Genomic DNA, 20,260 nt, shown 5'->3' with positions numbered 1-20,260 from the left:
GGAAACATGGATTAGGACACGAAAAGTAAGTGACTGTAGATTTAATGGAAAGCTTTGATATTTTTGCAAAAAAAGTACATGAATGCTATATTGGAGCATAGGGGAGCTGGAATTTTTGAAAAAAAAGTGTACAAAAAAAAAGTGAACCTTTTAAGTTGTTTATTTATGTAAATTCTGTTTTTTATTTTTGTTATATCCGTCTTGGTGTGACCAGGGATACTTCAATCTTAACCCTTTCATTTCTCTCCCACCAGTCCCCCCGGAAGCGCCGGTATTCAAGGATCACGTGGCGGGCAGCACAGTCACCTGGGTCTATGGAGAGGAGTATCCGGTGGCTTGCAGCACCCAGAATGCCAAACCGGCAGCGGTTTTGACTATTGCCAAAAGTAAGAACGACCCGAACGGGTTTATTTGGGGCCATGTGGCGAAGATAAGATCATGTCAGCTGCAGCAAGTCAGATAGGGCCCGTCTCTGAACACCATATTTCTGCACTTTCTTTGCACATCTTCCTAAGGCTGCACTCGCGTCTGCGCATTCTGGGAATGCTTAAAAAAATGTTTAAAATCTGCGCATCGCGATTGAAGTGCCGTTAATTCTTAATGGCACCCCAAATGCGGCCAGCAGATGCGTCAAATCTTGCGGTTAAAAAAAATGCATGAAGCTGCACCCTCAAAAATGTGCAGGAGCTTCTTTGGTGCATTTCTTGCAGGTAGGGCAGCCTATTCCAGCGAATGGGCGGCCCTTCGCGCATTTCATAGAAACGTACAAAGAAAGCGCAAAAATACGTGTTCAGAGGATGCTGCGGTGGGGAAAAAAATTATTTGATCCCCTGCCGATTGTGTAAGTTTTGCCCACTTACAAAGAAATGAAGGGTCTATAATTTTTTATCAGAGGTGTATTTTATATGATAGAGACAGAATATCAACCAAAAATCCAGAATAAAACACATGATACAAATGTTATAAATTGAGTTGCAGTTCAGTGAGTAAAATAAGTATTTAATCCCTCACCAACCAACAATAATTCTGCCCCCCACAGACTGGCTACAGTAGGTGCTGATGTGGTACACAGATTAGTCCTGTCAATGTAAGAAGGTTCTCCTAACGACAACTCGTTATGTGTATAAAAGACACCTGTCCACAGAATCTCTTTCTTCCATTCAAACCTCACCATCATGGGGAAGACCAAAGAGCTGTCAAAGGACGTCAGGGGCAAGACTGTAGACCTGCACAAGGCTGGAATGAGCTACAAGACCATCAGCAAGAAGCGAGAAGGAGACAACTGTTGGAACGATTATTTGCAAATGGAGAAGATACAAAATAACCATCAATAACCCTCGGTCTGGAGCTCCATGCAAGATCTCACCTCATGGGGAAAGGATGATCATGAGAAAAGTGAGGAATCAGCCCAGAACTATAAGGTAGGATCTTGTGAATGATCTCAAGGCAGTTGGGGCCACAGTCACCAAACAAACCAATACACCACCATTGGATGGAAATCCTGCAGCGCCCACAAGATCCCCCTCCTCAAGAGAGCAGATGTACAGGCCCGTCTGAAGTTTGCCAATGAACATCTAAATGGTTCACAGAAGGATTGGGAGAAAGTGCTGTGGTCAGATGAGACCAAAATCGAGCTCTTTGGCATTAACTCGGCTCGCCGTGTTTGGAGGAAGACAAATGCTCACTATGACCCTAAGAACACCATCCCTACAGTCAAGCATGCAGGTGGAAACATGATGCTTTGGGGCTGTTTCTCTGCTAAAGGTACAGGCCAACTTTGCCACATTGAGAGGCCGATGGACGGGGCCATGTATTGTAAAATCTTGGAGGAGAACCTTCTTCCCTCAGCCAGAACACTGAAGATTAGTCGTGGATGGGTCTTCCAGCATGACAATGACCCAAAACATACAGCCAAGGCAACAAAGGAGTGGCTCAAGAAGAAGCACATTAAGGACATGGAGTGGCCTAGCCAGTCTCCAGACCTCAATCCTATAGAAAATTTATGGAAGGAGCTGAAACTTTGAGTTGCCAAGTGACAGCAAAGAAACCTTAAAGGATTTAGAGAAGATCTGTAAAGAAGAGTGGACCAAAATCCTTCCTGAGTGTGCAAACCTGGTCACCAACTACCAGAAACGTCTGACCTCTGTGATCGCCAACAAGGGTTTCTCCACCAAGTACTAAGTCATGTTTTGCTTGGGGATCAAATACTTATTTTCCTCACTGAACTGCAACTCCATTTATAACATTTGTATCATGTGTTTTTTTCTGGATTTGTGGTTGATATTCTGTCTCTATTATTTTAAATACACCTATGATAAAAATTACCCTTAATTTCTTTCTAAGGGGCAAATGTACAAAATCAGCAGGGGATAAAATAACTATTTTCCCCCACTGTATGTTAACGGCACCCCAAACGTGGCCAGCAGACACATTTTTTTTTGCGCACCACAAATGCGTCAAAACCCACAGTTAAAAAAAAAAACAAACACAAAGCTCTACGCCCCAAAAAAGGTGCAGGAGCTTCTTTGGCACATTTGTTGCACGTAGGGCAGCCCATTCAAGCGAAAGGGCTGCTCTATGCACGTTGCATGAAAATGTAAACAAAAAGCAAAAAGAACGCAAAGATATGCACAGAGCGGACACTAGCTGGCCATAAATGTGGTGATACAGTGATGAAATCTTCTATTCCATTTTTCTTGAATAAAACAGGAAAGCAATCAAAGCCGTAAATGGCGGCTTCCCAAGATGAGATTGAAAATTGCCCCAATTAAATGCAACAGAAAATGTTGCTTTATGAAAAATAAAAATGTTGTTGTTTTTTTTTTTTTTTTTTTCCCATTTTCATTTCATTTCAGTTCGCTCTTTAACTAAACGTTATTGCCGCTGTCAATTTCTTGCCCAGTTTCCACTTTTGCGATCGACCGCATTCTAGCAGCCGGTCAAACTCGCGGGCAGTAGATTGCTTAGTTTCTAGTGATTACCGCAATTCATATTAACGATTCCCGGCGTCTCAAAATTGACCGAAAATTGCCACATGCTTGTTTGAAGAGAGCTAGAGAGTGACTCTAGTGCCACCCAGTGGTGATGAAAGTCTGATGTCTCATGGGCAGGTGGTGTGGAAGTTACCATAGAATCCAGTAACAGTCCCGGCTCTGAAGAAAAGCTGGAGAATACAGAGGTAACAGCCAGGTAAGTGTGTGGGATAAGATGAGGGCTGCAAAGTGAACCTTTCACTAAAGCAAAATATTTTTTCCCTGTTCTGTGAGAAGTAAAGGTTATAACACTTCCTGCTTACCCATAACAAAACTGATTCTATATTTAAAAAAAAAAAAGACTCAAAGTTAGTTTATTCCCAGCTATGCTATACGGCCAAAGGTTTGCAGAACCTGACCATCACGCCTACCTATATGGCCAGAGGTATGAGGAGGACCCTCCTGGAAATGATTGAGTCCAGGTGTTTCCAATGTATGATTCCGTTAATACTACACCGTACAAAGACATTGGAGACAATTGTTCTCTCCCAACCTTGTGGTAACCGTTTGGTGACCTTCTTCTGCTCCACCATGTCTGTGCCTCTGTGTACAAAGCCAGCTCCTAAAGACATGGTTTGACCAGTTTGATGTGGAGGCACTCGAGTGTCCTGCACAGAACCCTGACCTTAACCCTACTGAACACCTTTGGGATGAATTGGAACGAGTCAGAGTCAGGTCTTCTAAACCAACATCTTCATAAGGACATGGTTTGACCAGTTTGATGTGGAGGCACTCGAGTGTCCTGCACAGAACCCTGACCTTATCCCTACTGAACACCTTTGGGATGAATTGGAACGAGTCAGGTCTTCTAAACCAACATCTTCATAAGGACATGGTTTGACCAGTTTGATGTGGAGGCACTTGAGTCTCCTGCACAGAGCCCTGACCTTAACCCTACTGAACACCTTTGGGATGAATTGGAATGAGTCAGTTCTTCTGAACCAACATCTTCATAAAGACATGGTTTGACCAGTTTGGTGTGGAGGCACTCCAGTGTTCTATACTGAGCCCTTAACCTCAACGCTACTGAACACCTTGGGGATGAATTGGAATGAGTCAAGTCTTCTCAACCAGCATCTTCATAAAGACATGGTTTGACCAGTTTGATGTGAAGGAACTTGAGTGTCCTGTACAGAGTGCTGACCTTATCCCTGCTGTACACTTTTGTGGTGAATCGGAATGAGTCAGGTCTTCTTCACCAACATCTTCATAAACAAATACTTGGTTTGACCAGTTTGGTGTTAAAGAACTCGAGTGTCCTGAAAAAAGAGCCCTGACCTTAACCCTACTGAACACCTTTAGGATGAACTGGAATGCTGATTTTAAATCTAGTCTTTCCAAAAATGTGGAGGCTGTTAAAGCCACAAATAGAGGAGAGGGAGAAACTCCATGATAATGCCCCACATCCCATTCCCATTGGGATGCTTGACCTCCCATTGGGAATGGGATGTCCAACAAGATCATATAGGTGTAATGGTCAGATATCCACAAATTTGTGGTTATACCGTGTATATATACTATAATGGAGCATAACAGTTAGGGCTAGTTTACACTTGCTTCAAAACATGGCTTCGGACACACTTTGTTAAAGCTTTCTGAATGCCATTCAAAGCTCCTGTTACTAAATAAAATGGTTAGCTTACAGTCCTGTTTACACCTGCTTTTGCTTGGTGCTTCGATGAGGATTCGATGGGGCTTTGGTGGGGCTTCGGTGGGGCTTTGGTGAGGCTTCGGTGGGGCTTTGGTGGGGCTTCGGTGGGGCTTTGGTGAGGCTTCGGTGGGGCTTTGATGAGGCTTCGTTGGGGCTTCAGTGGGGCTTTAAGCGAGCTTTGCCATAGACTTCTATCAGAGGCGGCTCTCTAATTAGGCAAAATAGGCGGTGGCCTCAGGCCTCGCAGTCATAGGGGCCTCGCACAGCTGGCTAGTTTACCTAATTAGAGAGCCGCCCCTTCCAGCAGCAGAGATCTCCGCCATCACACAGTCCTGTATCCCCTCACTTTGCTACAGGGAGAGATACGGGCTGCGAGTGAGACGTGATCGGAGCTCACCTACAACTCCGGATCACAGACAGGGAGAGCCGCCCAGTAGAGCTCTGACAGATCTTCCCCCTCCCCCTGCTGCCCGCACAGCCAGACAGAAGAGGAGAGAGAGCTTCTGCTCCTCCTCCTGCCGCCCTCTCCTCCTGTGTCTGCCCCGCCCACTCTCCTCGGCAGTGTTCTCTGTTCTGCCTCAGAGAAGGGGATGTGTGGGCGGGAAGATTCAAGCTGAAGCCCAGGAAAAGGGGAGTCTGATCCATCTATCCATCCATCCATCCATCCATCCATCTATCCCTCCTGCCTCCCAGTGAGTACACTGATGTAGGGGATGTTCTTCCTTCCCTTCTGTCTCCACCCCCTTCTCTTTCTTTCTATCTATCTATCTATCTATCTATCTATCTATCTATCTATCTATCTATCTATCTATCTATCTATCTATCTATCTATCTTTCTTTTTCTCTTTCTCATTCTTTCTCTTTCTCTTTTTTTTCCTTCCTTCCTTCCTTCCTTCCTTCCTTCCTTCCTTCCTTCCTTCCTTCCTTCCTTCCTTCCTTCCTTCCTTCCTTCCTTCCTTCTCCACCCATCCCCCTTTTATTTCTCTCTTTGTGACAGCCTACCAGAATAGGTAGGATCTGTGAGAGCAGCTTCCCTGTGCAGCTCTGCTTGAGGAAAATATATCTTTATTATGCCCACTCACCTACCCCCCTGTACTGTCCACTCCCCTATACTGTACCCTCCTAATACAGTTCATTTTCATCCCTTGAATTTTTTTTTTCCCATTATGGGAGTGGGGCCTCATGTCTAAGTTTTGGCTAAGGCCTCACAAAGTCTAGAGCCGCCTCTGACTTCTATGGAGGCTTTGAAGACACTTTGAAGCACCACTGAAGCTACATGGGTGTCAGGGTACTCACCAGGGCCGAGATGCTGAGAGCGGCTCCCCTTGCAGCTGAGTGCGCTATACCCCTGGAGGTGGCACAGGGGGCATCGGGCACAGAGAGGCACGGGTCGCCAGGCACTAGTAGGGGCTTGCGTGTAGAACTTCCGTCTGGTAGTAAGTCTGTGCAGGGTACACCCGGACGGTGATCGGCAGAGGAAGCAGACTGGGGCTCCGACACCTTGGTCCTGAAGTAGACAACTGGAACAAAGTATGTAGAGAAGCCAGGGGGTCAAACACAGCAAGCCGGTAGGAAGGAAGTCCGTTTAAACAAGCCAAGGTCATACACAGGAATCAATCAAATGGGAGAGTCCAAGACAGGCCGGGGTCAAACACTGGAGCAGGCAGTAGCAAAAGTCTTTAAAGAGAAGCCGGGGGTCAAACACTGGAGCAGACTGAAGAGGAATCCGTTAAGCAAGCCGAGGTCAAGGTGCAGGAGAAGTTCAAGGGTGGTCAAGGCAATCCGGATCACAATAGGCAGGAGTCAATAGCAGAACAAGGCACAGGAACACAGGAGCTGAAATGACAAACCAGCAATAAGCCAGAGAGCTGGGCTGCCTTTTATAGGGCTAATAGGGGAACCCACGTGTGCGGCTAAGATGCGTACGTACGTACGCCGTTTTGCCATTTCGCCATGTCGCGGCCCGCTGACTAGCACGTCTATGTGTGCCATTACGCCGTGACGCGGTCCGCTGAATCGCGTACCCGCATACGCCGATTCGCAGGCGTACAGGGAAATGCCGGTGTTGGCAAACAAAGTTTCTGTTATTTCTCTGACAATGGGGTATAAATTTTGAAGCAAAGCAAAAGCAAGGTGTAAACAGGACTGTAAGCTAACCATTTTATTTAGTGACAGGAGCTTTGACTAGCGTTCAGAGAGCTTTAACAAAGCCTGCCTGAAGCCTTGTTGAAGCCGAAACAATTGTAAAAGAGCCCTTAATAAGCTCTGAGCTAGGATTTGATGTTAGGGTTACCAATAGGGTCAACCTTACTGAACACCGTGGGGATGAATTAGAACATCGATTGTGATCAAGGTCTTCTCACCCATCATCAGTACCTGACCTCACAAATGGGCCTGAATTCCCACAGATACCCTTCAAAATCTTGAGAAGACTTCCCAAAAGAGTGGAGGCTGTTTGAGCCACAAATGGAAGAGAAGGTGCAACGCCTTGTTAATGTCCAACATCCCATTCCCAATGGACGATCTCCCTTTGAGAATGGAATGCCCAGCAAGATCATATAGGTGTAATGGTCAGATTTCTACAAATTTTTGGCAGTTAATAAGCTATGCACTAGGATTTCATGTTAGGGTAACCTTTAGAACTGCCATTTTGTAAAAGTTTTTTTTCTTTTACAGAATTGTTCCGCAGGGCACAGATAACGGAAACCTCCTGGTCTGCTCCGCCACCAATGAAGCTCTTCAGGCCCCACTCTCCGTGAGCTTCATAATGAATGTTCTATGTGAGAAAATACTATACTGTACCCACATTTCATCACGGTCCCACTATTCTTGCCAGCATTAATAAGCTAGTACAGTGCAGGATAGATCACAGGAACTAGGTCACCATTGTGCCTAAAGATGGCAGCTGGCTCCTAACTTTTTATTGGGGCCTCCTTTGTTGCTGTCAATGAAAGCCCCTTGGCTTCTTATGCCTAGATCCTAGATAGGATTGACTGGCTGCTGAATAGGGATGAGCAAGTTAGGAGAGACCTATTTTGCCGCATATTACTGATTAAAGAAGCAGTAACCCTCAGTTTTACTCAATGAGCGCCTTAGGATAAATTTGCCTGAAAAAAAAGTCTACTTTTTTTTCTCTGCTTAGAGGGTGCTTTTTTTTTAGATTAGTTAAATTAATTTCATATTGTGTTTTTATTTTTTATCATATTTATAGAGAGAGAGAGAGACTACTTCGGTCTCCTATTACTTGCGCTACACTTTACTTCATGGTCCCCAGCTGTGCACATACAGTATAGACTGACGCTTTCATGTTTCTTAAGTGTTGAGGTAGACATGAAGAGTTCAGGCAGAAGACATTCACTACATATGATGAGCCATACTATGATTGACCTGAGTTTATGTCTTGGCCGGCCACATTCACGCACATGGCGCAGGTTCCTCTACTTTATAGTGTAGATGACCCATACAGATTTGAGGGTTTTTTTTTACCTATTGTGAGTTATGTACTGTGTCTTTCTTGTCACTGACCCTGTGCATCTCTGTAGTTCCCCCTGACACTCCAACCATTGATGGCTACGAGGGACCCACTATAAAGGCAGATGAAAAGCTAGAACTGACCTGCATATCCAGGAGCGGGAACCCACTGGCGACTTTGCAATGGCTAAAGGTTGGCAAATATTTTCTCTGAACCTAATACATTCGTAAATGAAATACGTCAATGTTGTCACTTTGTTGACCAGGAAGAGAGTGTATCTAAAGCCGAGATTTTCTTATGAGTTTTGAATGGATTCATGAGATTCAATCTCCCTGGATGGGGTATGGAGATTCAACCTCCCTGGATGGAGTATAGAGATTCAACCTCCTTGGATGGAGTATGGAGATTCAACATCCTAATCCTTATTTGTCTTATCCCGCGTACACACTACCGGACTTTTCGGCATCAAAGGTCCAACGGAACGAATCCGTCGGACAATTCCACCGTGTGTGGGCTTCATTGGACCTTTTCTGTCGAAAAATCTGACGGACCTTAGAAATAGAACAAGTTTCAAATCTTTCCGACGGACTCAATTCCTATCGAACAAACCGTCCGTCTGTATGCTAGTCCGACGGACCAAAAACAACGCAAGGGCAGCTATTGGCTACTGGCTATTTAACTTCCTTTTCTAGTCCGGTCGTACGTCATCACGTTCGAAGCGATCGGACTTTGGTGTGATCGTGTGTAGGCAAGTCTGTTTCGTTGGAACTCCGTCGAAAAGTCCTTCGGAGTTCAGTCCGATGAGAAGTCCGCTCATGTGTACGCGGCATTAGTGTCCATTGACACCGAAACAACCGGTGACTAGATGTTTTAGGAATTCCACAGTTCTCACCAGAACAAAAGATGATGGGAAATCTTCCAATGGGGACACCTGTTCCAGTTTCTAAGTGGGGATTTCTCTTTGCTTTGGAGAGATTTCCTCACACTTCCTGTTGGGAAAGGAAGTGAAAAGAATCCTCCCAATAGGACAAAGTCAGCAAACAAAATAGTCTGACAGGGGTTCTAACCCCTTAGCATTCCCCCACAAAATATACTGTGACATCCACCATATTGTGCAGGTTTGTTGGCCAGAAACCCCTGTCCCAGTGTGCCTCTCTGATTTAGCTTCACTTGGCAGGAGTATGAATTTCTGGAATTCAGGGCTAAGCCTGCTAACCGCCATCCCTCTATCCAATGAGAGCACATCAGTGGCCATTAAGTAGGTCAGAGATGCTGAGAGTAGGCATCCAGCAGCAGGAATGGCCAGATCTGCGTAGCTGCACTTAGGAAACCGAGATCAGAATATATGTGTTTTAAGCAAGTTTAATAACACCAACAAAACACCAAGCACCAGCAAACAGAATACACAGCAACCATTCAAGGGGAGTTCCACCCACTTTTACAACTTTGTCTTAAAGGAAAGACAACCCCTCCACCACTCGATTTAGGATAATTATTTTTTATTCTTTTTCTTACTTACCTTTTATGAAGTGCCTTGCATACTTCCGTCCTAGCTCGGCCACGGCCCAGTGCGTCGTGTCCTCTTCTCCCCCGCTGCCTTCTGGGACCTGTGTGTGTCCCAGAAGATGACGGAGCCATTCAGGAAGGCTCCACTGCCAGTTTCCCTTAGTTGGAACGGTGGCACCTGCACCCAATCTGATGGACGGATCAGCCTCGGGGGGCGAGTCAGTGTTTGTAGCTGCTAACTTTAAAAAAAAATAAAATTTGCGGCTGGAACACCGCTTTAAGATATAAGTGGACTCAACCAAATGATCAAATACCTAACAAGCAGCCTAACTATAATACAATATATACAAAATGAGGAAGACAGATAAACAGGGTAATACCAGAGATACAAGGAAAAGTCAGAAAGGGGGAACCAAGACTGAGGTCAGGAACAAAGAGAAGCAGGTACAGGGTGTAGGTACAAGGCAAGAGCAGGCTCAGGCCGGAATCAGGCTCAGGATCAATTAGCAAGCCGTATCTGGTTAGCAGGCAAAAATCTGAAGCTCCAGGGAATAGTAGAGGAGGGACTAAATACCATCCCAAAAGCCAGCATCAGGTGGAGAATGATTATTGGAATCTCCTGGCTACTGGGAGTCACCCACTGGTGGACGCCGGAACTACAGTCTGGAAACCACAGTGCCACCAGTAGGTGATCCAGGTCCTGACAAAGTACTTGCCTATTAGTTGAGCCCAGTTGATGCCAAGGAAAGGAAATAAAATAAAAATAAATCAAAAAGGCACATAGCAGAGGGTCAATAAAGATGCTTCCAAAGGACAGAAGGATAGGGGATGGGCAGGCCTTAGATTTAAAGCCCCCAAAGCCAAATCCTTAGTAATAAAGTGAAAACAGGGGTGCACAAAATGCTTTTCTGGCTGATAAAGGTAACAGCAGTTCTCATGGTACCTGATCATAAGCAGGTCTTTATAAATGTACAGCTTTACTTAAAAAGTATGCATTTATTTTTCCCTTTAAGCTGTAGAACAATGTAAAAAGTGTGTTGAGCAATCCAAAGTGACCAATGAGAATAGTTCTAACTGTTGTGAGGTGATAAAAGGTTGCTCTGGGCTACTTCAAATAGTTTTTGTCACCATGTTTCCCTTCTCTCTTCCAGAACGAGGAGGTGGTGAAAACTCGCTGGGAGACCGATTCCAAGAAGAAATTATCCAAGAGCCAACTGGAAATTAAAATCAAGGCGGAGCACAACAATGCCGTCATAAGCTGTGAGGCTGTCAATCATGTGACGCCGATGGCCCTCCAGACCAGTATCACTCTCAATGTCGTGTGTAAGTGATCTGCTTCAGAGTGTCTTCCATTGTTTCAAATTTTTCCCCACATTTCAATCCATTCTTGTAGGTTCCAAAGGCAGGCATGTTTGTATTAGCATAGTCATAGCAAACCTAACCTGGCCTAAAATGTCTCTAAGATGACAACAGTGCTGAAGTGTGGAACCTTGTGGTGCCTGCAAATATCTGTGTATCTTCAAACTGATCCTTGCGTCCCTCTGGCACTCCATTGAATTGCAGGTCCTGGATGTACTCGGGGCTAGGGATGAGCTTCGTGTTCGAGTCGAACCCATGTTCGACTCGAACATCGGCTGTTCGATCGTTCGCCGAATTGCGAACGTTATGGGCCGTTCGCGCTAAATTCGTGTGGCGCGTCACGGCCCATAATTCACTGCGGCATCGCAGTGCATTGCTGGCTGATGATTGGCCAAGCATGGACTATGACCCGCATGCTTGGCCAATCACAGCGCCGTCAGTAGAGAGAGCTGTAATTGGCCAAAGCCAGGGTGGCTTTGGCCAATTATGGCTCAGGGGATTTAGTACACACCCCACACTATATAAGGCCGCCTGCACGGCGGCCCTGTGTAGTGTGTGTTCCGGTGTGCTGAGAGATAGAGAGAGAGAGAGAGACAGTGTCATTTGATTTGAGTTAGATAGATTAGGCAGAACAGTCAGTCAGTTAGCTGCACTTAAAGTGTATTGTGTATATATATGCATCCCAGGTGTTGCATATATATATATACACTGTATTCAGTTTAGCTAGATCCGTTCCTGTTATCTTCTATCTAGACTATTTACATTTAATGCAGTGCGTCCTGCTCACAGTGTTCAGCTAGATCCGTTCCTGCTATTTACATTTAGTGCAGTGCGTCCTGCTCACAGTGTTCAGCTAGATCCGTTCCTGCTATTTACATTTAGTGCAGTGCGTCCTGCTCACACTGTTCAGCTAGATCCGTTCCTGTTATCTTCTAGACTATTTACATTTAGTGCAGTGCGTCCTGCTCACAGTGTTCAGCTAGATCCATTCCTGTTATCTTCTAGACTATTTACATTTAGTGCAGTGCGTCCTGCTCACAGTGTTCAGCTAGATCCGTTCCTGCTATTTACATTTAGTGCAGTGCGTCCTACTCACAGTGTTCAGCTAGATCTGTTCCTGTTATCTTCTAGACTATTTACATTTAGTGCAGTGCGTCCTGCTCACAGTGTTCAGCTAGATCCGTTCCTGCTATTTACATTTAGTGCAGTGCGTCCTGCTCACAGTGTTCAGCTAGATCCGTTCCTGTTATTTACATTTAGTGCAGTGCGTCCTGCTCACAGTGTTCAGCTAGATCCGTTCCTGCTATTTACATTTAGTGCAGTGCGTCCTGCTCACAGTGTTCAGCTAGATCCGTTCCTGTTATCTTCTAGACTATTTACATTTAGTGCAGTGCGTCCTGCTCACAGTGTTCAGCTAGATCCGTTCCTGTTATCTTCCTACTGACAGGCAGGCTTGTCTGGTTACAGTATATAAAGCTACCTGAAGAAAATTACTGGTGTTCTATCCCAGCTTAGTGCAGCTACAGGCCATTAGTATGTCTGGAAGGCCAAGAAGGAGAGGCAGACAGTCACAAGCCAATAAGAGAGGGCAAGCAGGCTCTGTGTCTAGTGCTGGTCGTGGAGACGGTGCATCCTCATCAGCACGTGGCCATGGGACACGCTTGGCCTTTTTTTCGGCAGCTGGCCGTGTTGAGCCGCAACATGCGGAAGACTTGGTCGAGTGGATGACCAAGCCGTCCTCATCCTCCTCATCCTCTCTCACCCATGCCCAGGGTGCTTTGTCTGGCAAAGCAGCGGCCTCTTCCCTCAGCTCAATGTCATCAGTGACTCCTTCCCTAGCTCCACCATGTCCTCTAATATTTCACAGCAGGGCCCTGTGAGGGCTTACAGTGTTGTGGCCACAGCAACACCTAAGGCCCAAATTTCTGCTGAGTATATAGGGCAGGACCCTACTTTCAAACATCTAACTTACAAACGACTCCTACTTGCAAACGGAAGGAGACAACAGGAAGTGAGATGAAATCTACCCCTAGGAAGGGAAATTCTCTCCTGTAAGAGTTAATATGGGAAAACAATTTCTCCTTTCCACTGATGCTTTCCAATCCTTGTTCCACAAAAAAAACACATTTTCAAAAAACATTTTTCATTGGGACAAAAAAGTGAGGTGAAATCTTCTGAAGAGGAGGAAAGACAGCAAAACAAATGTCACAGGGGTGATAACCCTTCCCTATGTTTTCCAAAAAGCTTAGAAAAGATTTTTTGGCTGGAGCTAAACACGTTAAAAATGTTCAAAATTACAAACAGATTCTACTTAACAACAAACCTACAGTCCCTGTCTTGTTTGCACCACCTGTATACTGCTGTTCAGAGTATATAGGGCCTGGTGGCCCCACACCTTTCCTTATTTTAATTTGGGTGCGGGGTTCCCCTTAATATCCATACAAGACCCAAAGGGCCTGGTAATGGACTGGGGGGTACCCATGCCGTTTGTCTCACTGATTTTCATCCATATTGCCAGGACCCGACATGACATTAAACCCGCAAGCAGTTTTAAATGAGATTTTTTCCTTTAAAAATGACATTTGGTGCAGGGACTGTTCTAAACACAGGAAACACGCGTCACTTTACAGGCATACTATAGACACCCCCCAGGTACGATATTTAAAGGAATATTTCACTTTTTTTTTTTTACTTTAAGCATCATTAAAATCACTGCTCCCGAAAAAACGGCCGTTTTTAAAAGTTTTTTTTGCATTGATACATGTCCCCTGGGGTAGGACCCGGGTCCCCAAACCCTTTTTAGGACAATACCATGCAAATTAGCCTTTAAAATGAGCACTTTTGATTTCGAACGTTCGAGTCCCATAGACATCAATGGGGTTCTAACGTTCGTGCGAACTTTCGGTCCGTTCGCGGGTTCTGGTGCGAACCGAACCGGGGGGTGTTCGGCTCATCCCTACTCGGGGCATTGAGGTCTACCTAAGTCAAGACTAAGCACTATCAATCTAAGAGCTAATGTAAGCCCACCCCTGCCATGAAATAGTCAAAGGCTAGAATTGCTAACATTGTCAAATGCCTGTTGCTCACTAAAGTTCTGGCAATTGAAGGGTGGGCAATGGTCCCAAGAGGGGAAGGGCTTAATCATCACTTAAGCAGAGGTTGAGGCCCCATGTACACATAGACCTAGGATACAAGAGGCTACAAAGGGGCAAAGACTACTTGAAAACCCCCACATTTCTGAATTTTTGTTAGGAAGAACTGGGGTTATTTTTTCACCCAACAATTCCACTTCAAACTCTCAAGGCAAGTTTGATGGAGAAGTAGCTCCAGTTCTTACAAAGAACACATTGCAACATACGGTCTTTGAAAACTTTTGAATATTCTATTCTCTTAGCCTACTAGTGAACTGGTAAACCCTGGTCCAGAGGACCACTTATCAGTTTACTATGGAGCAGATTGGCAATGGACTTCCCTCCAGGGACCCTACCATCGGAATGAATACCAGACACCCAACGAGATCCAATGGCTTTAAAGACACTCAGGGTTATAAAGAGATGTAGCATTCTTCCTTCTTTATTAGCTGCTGTCATCATATAGTACCTCCTTATTGGGGTATTGATGTTCCACAGGGGACTTAAAGCTGAAACATACACATTTGTCCTCTTTTTTTCTCTTTTAATTGCAGTTCCTCCCGCTAAAGTCACCATTCTGGGCTCCACTAGTGGTGCAGAGAACACAAGCCTGTCACTGTCCTGCTTCACGTCTTCCAGCAATCCCCCCGTCTACATCCGCTGGTGGCTAGGAGCGGTGGAGCTGGGAGATACGGTGGTCACCATAACCGATGTGAGTGCTAATCTGCATGTTATTATCCTTTAAAAGTGAAATTGCACATAGTAATTGATGTTTATAGAGACCACTAAAACCTACTGTAAACTGTACAGTTAATAGATTAGCCTTTCTGAAGTGAGTCAGTAAAAAAATATCCTGAAGACGTGGTGTTCCTTTATTGTTCTTGTTCAATTTTATGGAGCTCAAAGCTGGTGTGGTGGGTCATGTGACGTTCAGTAGCTCTGCATGATGGGCGCTGATGTCAGCAGAAATGTCTGAAATGTTATTTTTACAAAAGACCATGCTGAAGTCAACACCTCCACTGTTGTTCCTGATGGCTCCAAGACGAGTGATCTGGAACCAAAGAACTGCAAAGACCCATTTTACACTCTTGACTCCTTCTATTATGGGTATTTCTATGAACATAGATCCAACTTTATAGTTTTGCCCGCTTTAACAGCAAGATCCACAAAGCGAAAGCACGTTTATTGAACTGTGCCCTTATCTTCTATGAGGTCCCATTGACACAAAGAACGCAGCAGGTCTTGACTTTATTGACTTCAGCGTTCTGAGGGACACACTGCCCACCAGTACCGGAAAGAGGTTGTCCAGGGCAAGGATCCAGAATTGCACCCCTCCCCCACTGTTAATACATGCTGTAGAATGGGTGTACCACCCTGCATCCATTTTTGCCCCTTGGCTTCACTGCACCCACAGCAAATGCCCCTCCTGCTCACCCCTTGTCTCCGCCCTGTTGCCCACTTAGTATCCAAAGGAACATCTCCCTTTTGGTTGCTGAGTTGCCCTTTTGGATAGCAGATTCTTCCTGCATGAGATCAGGTTCAGGAATCCTGAAACAAAAATAATTTGCAAAGAATTAAAGGACATCAGGTACATTGTGATAGGTTCACCTAAAAAAGGCAAACTCAAAACGGAATCCAGCATTGGAGGTCTTGTTGTTCCATAAGATCTTGTTCACATGGTGGACCCTTCTATTTTCCTGGAATAAAGATAAATCAGTTTAGCATTGATACATTCAAGGGTTTGTCATTTGTTTGTAGACAGGTGCGGTCTACTTCCTCCACTGCAGGTGGCACTCAACCGCAGTGGCATTGCAGATATAGAGGAACATGGTTCCTCTATAGTTTCCTGTGTCACTGGATGAGCTATGCGATTGTAATGCTGCTACCCCATGTGACTGTGGCAGCCATCTTGGGTCAGGCAGAGTCTATTTAAGACCCTGGCACCTGGGCTTGGCACGCATTTCGCCTGTGGGTAGTGTAGGGACAGGTCACCCACCTGTCAGGGACAGTATTAGCGGCAGGGAGAGGTTCCAGACGAGTAGGCAGGGAAACGCTATCCTTCCTGGAAGCCTCCCTGTTTGGGTATGGACCGGACAGGCCACATTCCATTCTTCAAGACAGATCCTGTTGATGCACCTGAGACCTACTGCTATACTCTTCACTGTAATGTTCTGTGAGTGCGCCTGGTCGGGTTGTCTTCCCGCCAGGTAGTTGTGCTTTGTTGAACTTTAACTTCAATACAGTCCTGTTTCTGCAACTGGATTCTTAGTGTTCCACGCTGCACCTCCCCACATGTTTTGAAGGAATTTTGAAGGATCGTCTTGACGTTTGGATTGGGTATGGAGTAATGTTAATTTTGGTTTATTGTTTCATTGGACACCTGTTGCTTTATTTTAACTGGACCAACAATATTTAGGTGGCCTTCAAGCTTTGTAGAGAAGCAAAGGGGTGAGATAATGGCTCCATTACAGCCTTGCAATTCGAGATTTTCCCCCAATCCTGTGGACTTGAAGAAACATCCTTTCCACCCTGTATTAAAAACATCTTGTGTTTTCTATTTATGGCCAGCTGCACCCATATCTATGAGCTTAGTCCTTTGATGTAATATTTGTCGGAAGTTTTTTTTATTTCTAATAAAGGAACATAATTTTTTTTGCTGTAGTCCGAACATGGCGGGAAGATGACTATGTCCAACATTACCACCGTAGTGCAGAGAGAACATAATGGAATGCAGCTGACATGTGAAGCCTTCAATGAAGCCATTCTTTACACTAAGGCTAATAGTGTTCAGCTAAGTGTGCAATGTGAGTAACGAGTGACCATGAGAACTTTGATTAAATTGTCTTATTTAAAATTTTAGGCAGTCCTGTGCCAATGTATACATCAGTCAGTCATTTATGCTAATCCTATTCACAGTTATCTCTACAAAAATCTGTACATTGATTTAGATACTTAATTTGACCCTGTATTTATGTTGGCTATAAAATTAAGGCAGGCTATTATTATATTCTTTATTAGTTAGTTTTTAGTTATTTAGTTAGTTCTTACAGGTTACCAGGACAGGTTACCAGGTTTGGCTTGGTCATTTCTGTGAAGGTTCTCATTTTTCCAGGTCATGGTATATCTAATAGTAGTTAGTCAAATAAACTGGACTTGTTCTGTAATGATGAACACATTTTGTAACTTGCGCAAACCAGGAAAATACCCCAGCATTTATAACCACACGGGTATTGTCCAAGAACAGAATGGGAGATGTGAAAGTTGTGGAACCACCCTGTCCAGGTCACAAAATTCCAGTCCACCCCCCCATTCCGGATGTTGGGGAACTCTGCATAGGTGTTAATCCTTTAATTTAGGGTTTAAGGTGTGAATTGTTGTCAACTCGTAGGGGTAGAGATGTAAAACAGCATCATATGTGGAAGACAGATGATATGGAAGTCCCTCACCCCTGTTAAGAGATAGTTGTTCAAGTTTGACATAGATGGCCTCTTTCACCCCTCTTGTTGTGAACCAGTTGCCCTCTCTGTCCAAAATATGCATAGACGTTGTAAAGCCATCTTTTTTCCCTGAAACATTTAGAGATATATCTGGAAACCTTGCTGACTTCTTTCTTTATGAACAGTAACTTGTCACTATGGTCTTCTGGCCCTTTAGACCAAGTTTTCTCAGCCAGGGTTCCATGGAACCTTAATGTTCCTCCAGAGGTTGCTATGGGTTTCTTGAGAAATGACCATTGATCTTCTTATCTATCTATGTACCTATCTATCTACACCAGGGTTTCTCAACCAGGGTTCCATGGATCCCTATAGTTTCTCCAAAGGTTGCTAGGGTTTCCTTGAGCAACGAGCCCCTTAGATAAGTTTCCACTACTCCATTGATCTTTTTAGCTATCTGTAAGCGGGTATTTCTTCTAAATGACTACAAGTGTGAGGAGCATTCTTCCCACTGACCATCACACTAATGAGTTGTAGATATAGTAATTATTATGTAGGGGTTCCCTGAGACTGGAAGTTTTTTATTTCAAGGGTTGAAAAGGTTTAGAAAAACTGCTTTAGACTGTTTCCCAAATTTATTTTAAAGTTTGACAGTTGAACTTGTGTTTTTCAGATCCTCCCCAGAAAATATGGATAGAGGCTCCTCCCCTGGACATGCGTTTCCGTGCCGGTACCCGTGTCAAGCTAAACTGTTTCTCCAGTGGGGGACATCCAGCACCACGACTCACTTGGCTCAAGGTATTTGCCAGTGAAGGCAGTGAAGATTTTTACCCAAAAACAAGGTGCCCATCCCATATAAGGCAGGGACTTACCCCTATTTCTCAATTCTGTTGCACAGAGGTATTTTAACAAATTGAAGTTCCTCTGTGAGCTGTAATGAGCATCTCCGTCATTGTAGACTCATCTTGTTACCCCTTGGGGTAGTCCTAGATGGTCCAGTCCTTGCCAAAATATTGCATTAGGTCACAATGACAGCCTATGTTTCATGACCACAGTGATCTTGGAGCCCAAAAAAATAAAACATGGCATTGCCTTCATTTCTTCACGAGGATAGATACTGAACCATAGACCTATTTATTTATATAGTGTATGGTTCCGTCTTCCATCTATATCATCTTATACGCAACTGTATGAAGGTGTCTTACCACACAACACCTTTCTGTCTTTCTCTTTTATGATTTGTAATTGTATGCATTAAGTTTGTGTTGTTACTGGCTGGTCATCCTTGAGCACCCTATGTCCATATATGCTTGTTTCGTTTCACGTTTCATTTCTTGGGGTGATGACCATTTGGTATATCGGCTAACTGCTATAAGGATCTTTTCGCCACAATTTTTTATTGCTATCCTGAGAATATATGTATAATATAATCTAATATACTTTACAAATACTCCACACTGTCTATATACAGGAAAAGAGGACGGTGACAGATGGGAGACAGATCACTGCAGGGAAGATTGTCTCTCGAGAGATCATCCTGGAAACTGCTCCAAGTGACAACCAGGCCACATATCGCTGCAATGCCACAAATGATGGAAAGACCATACTATCTGAAACAACCAAAATTCACGTTCAGTGTAAGTCACAAACCCCAATCATACAGGCATTTCATTCCCACCAATATATATCGCTCCAATATATGGCCAACCATTTGTGGACAACTGACCTGACCATCACGCCCACACTATGTTGGGAAAAGTATGTGGACCTCCTTCCAAATAATGGAGTTCAAGTGATTCCAGTTAAGGATACTGGTAATGCTACTGCAAACATAGACATCTTAGGCAATTGTGTGTTTCCAACCTTGGGGGAACACTTCGGGGTAGGTCCTTTTCTGTTTCAGCATGACTGTGCCACAGTACTCAACCCAGCTTCACAAAGACATGGTTGGAGGAGTTTGGTGTTGAGAAACCCAAGTAGCCTGCACAAAGCTCTAAACTCAACCCTATTGAAAAGCTTTGGGATGAATTGGAATGATCATTGTAAGCCAGGTCGTTTTGTCCAAAATGAGTACCTGACATCACAAATGCTCTTTTGGGTGAATAGACACAAACTTCCACAGGTACAATCTAATGTCTTGTGCAAAACCTTCCCAGTAAAGTGAAGAATGTTATAGTCGCAAAGGGGACTCCATATTAACGTTGATGGTTTTAGAATGGGATGTCTGACAATCCTATGGTTTGATGGTCAGGTGTCCACAAGCAATTGGAACTTTACCTCAGTATAACTAGTTTACCTTTGGAACCTTGTAATGCCGCTTCAAGCTTGAAGTGTAATGTGCTTCCCCACTGGAACTCTGGAGAAGTGGGGTAGCATCAGGTTTCATTCATCTAGAAATGCCAGTGTAAAAAGTGTAGGATGCAGCTCACCCAGCCCAATGCTTGTGGATGTATGTGATGGCCTCAGCCCACGCTTCTCCATTGGCCGCGCCCCTGATAAGTTTTGACCCACTCACTGGGGCTTAGTCATAGAGGTCATGTTAGAGGTCATAGAGGTTGCCCTATCGGGCTAAATGTGTCAGGGGTGTGGCCAGTTAAATATTGCGTCGGCTGAGGCCATCACATGCATCCACATACATTGGGCTGGGTGAGGGGCCTCCTAAACCTTTTATACTT

The 20,260-nt window shown here is 44.6% G+C and overlaps 1 protein-coding gene across 1 annotated transcript in view; it reads left to right on the top strand.

Moving 5' to 3' along the window:
• Positions 1 to 20,260, top strand: part of NPHS1 (NPHS1 adhesion molecule, nephrin) — a 53,023-nt gene that overhangs the window by 12,349 nt on the left and 20,414 nt on the right. The window contains exons 5-13 of the mRNA XM_073601602.1: positions 255 to 386; positions 3,111 to 3,189; positions 7,360 to 7,463; positions 8,226 to 8,347; positions 10,813 to 10,984; positions 14,706 to 14,863; positions 16,814 to 16,955; positions 18,259 to 18,383; positions 19,057 to 19,222. Coding sequence (XP_073457703.1) covers positions 255 to 386; positions 3,111 to 3,189; positions 7,360 to 7,463; positions 8,226 to 8,347; positions 10,813 to 10,984; positions 14,706 to 14,863; positions 16,814 to 16,955; positions 18,259 to 18,383; positions 19,057 to 19,222 — 1,200 coding nt within the window. The remainder of the gene's footprint in view (positions 1 to 254; positions 387 to 3,110; positions 3,190 to 7,359; positions 7,464 to 8,225; positions 8,348 to 10,812; positions 10,985 to 14,705; positions 14,864 to 16,813; positions 16,956 to 18,258; positions 18,384 to 19,056; positions 19,223 to 20,260) is intronic.

The sequence above is a fragment of the Aquarana catesbeiana genome, linkage group LG10 (assembly GCF_042186555.1).
Source record: "Aquarana catesbeiana isolate 2022-GZ linkage group LG10, ASM4218655v1, whole genome shotgun sequence".
Classification (NCBI taxonomy): domain Eukaryota; kingdom Metazoa; phylum Chordata; class Amphibia; order Anura; family Ranidae; genus Aquarana; species Aquarana catesbeiana.
This window is presented reverse-complemented; position numbering and strand designations above follow the sequence as displayed.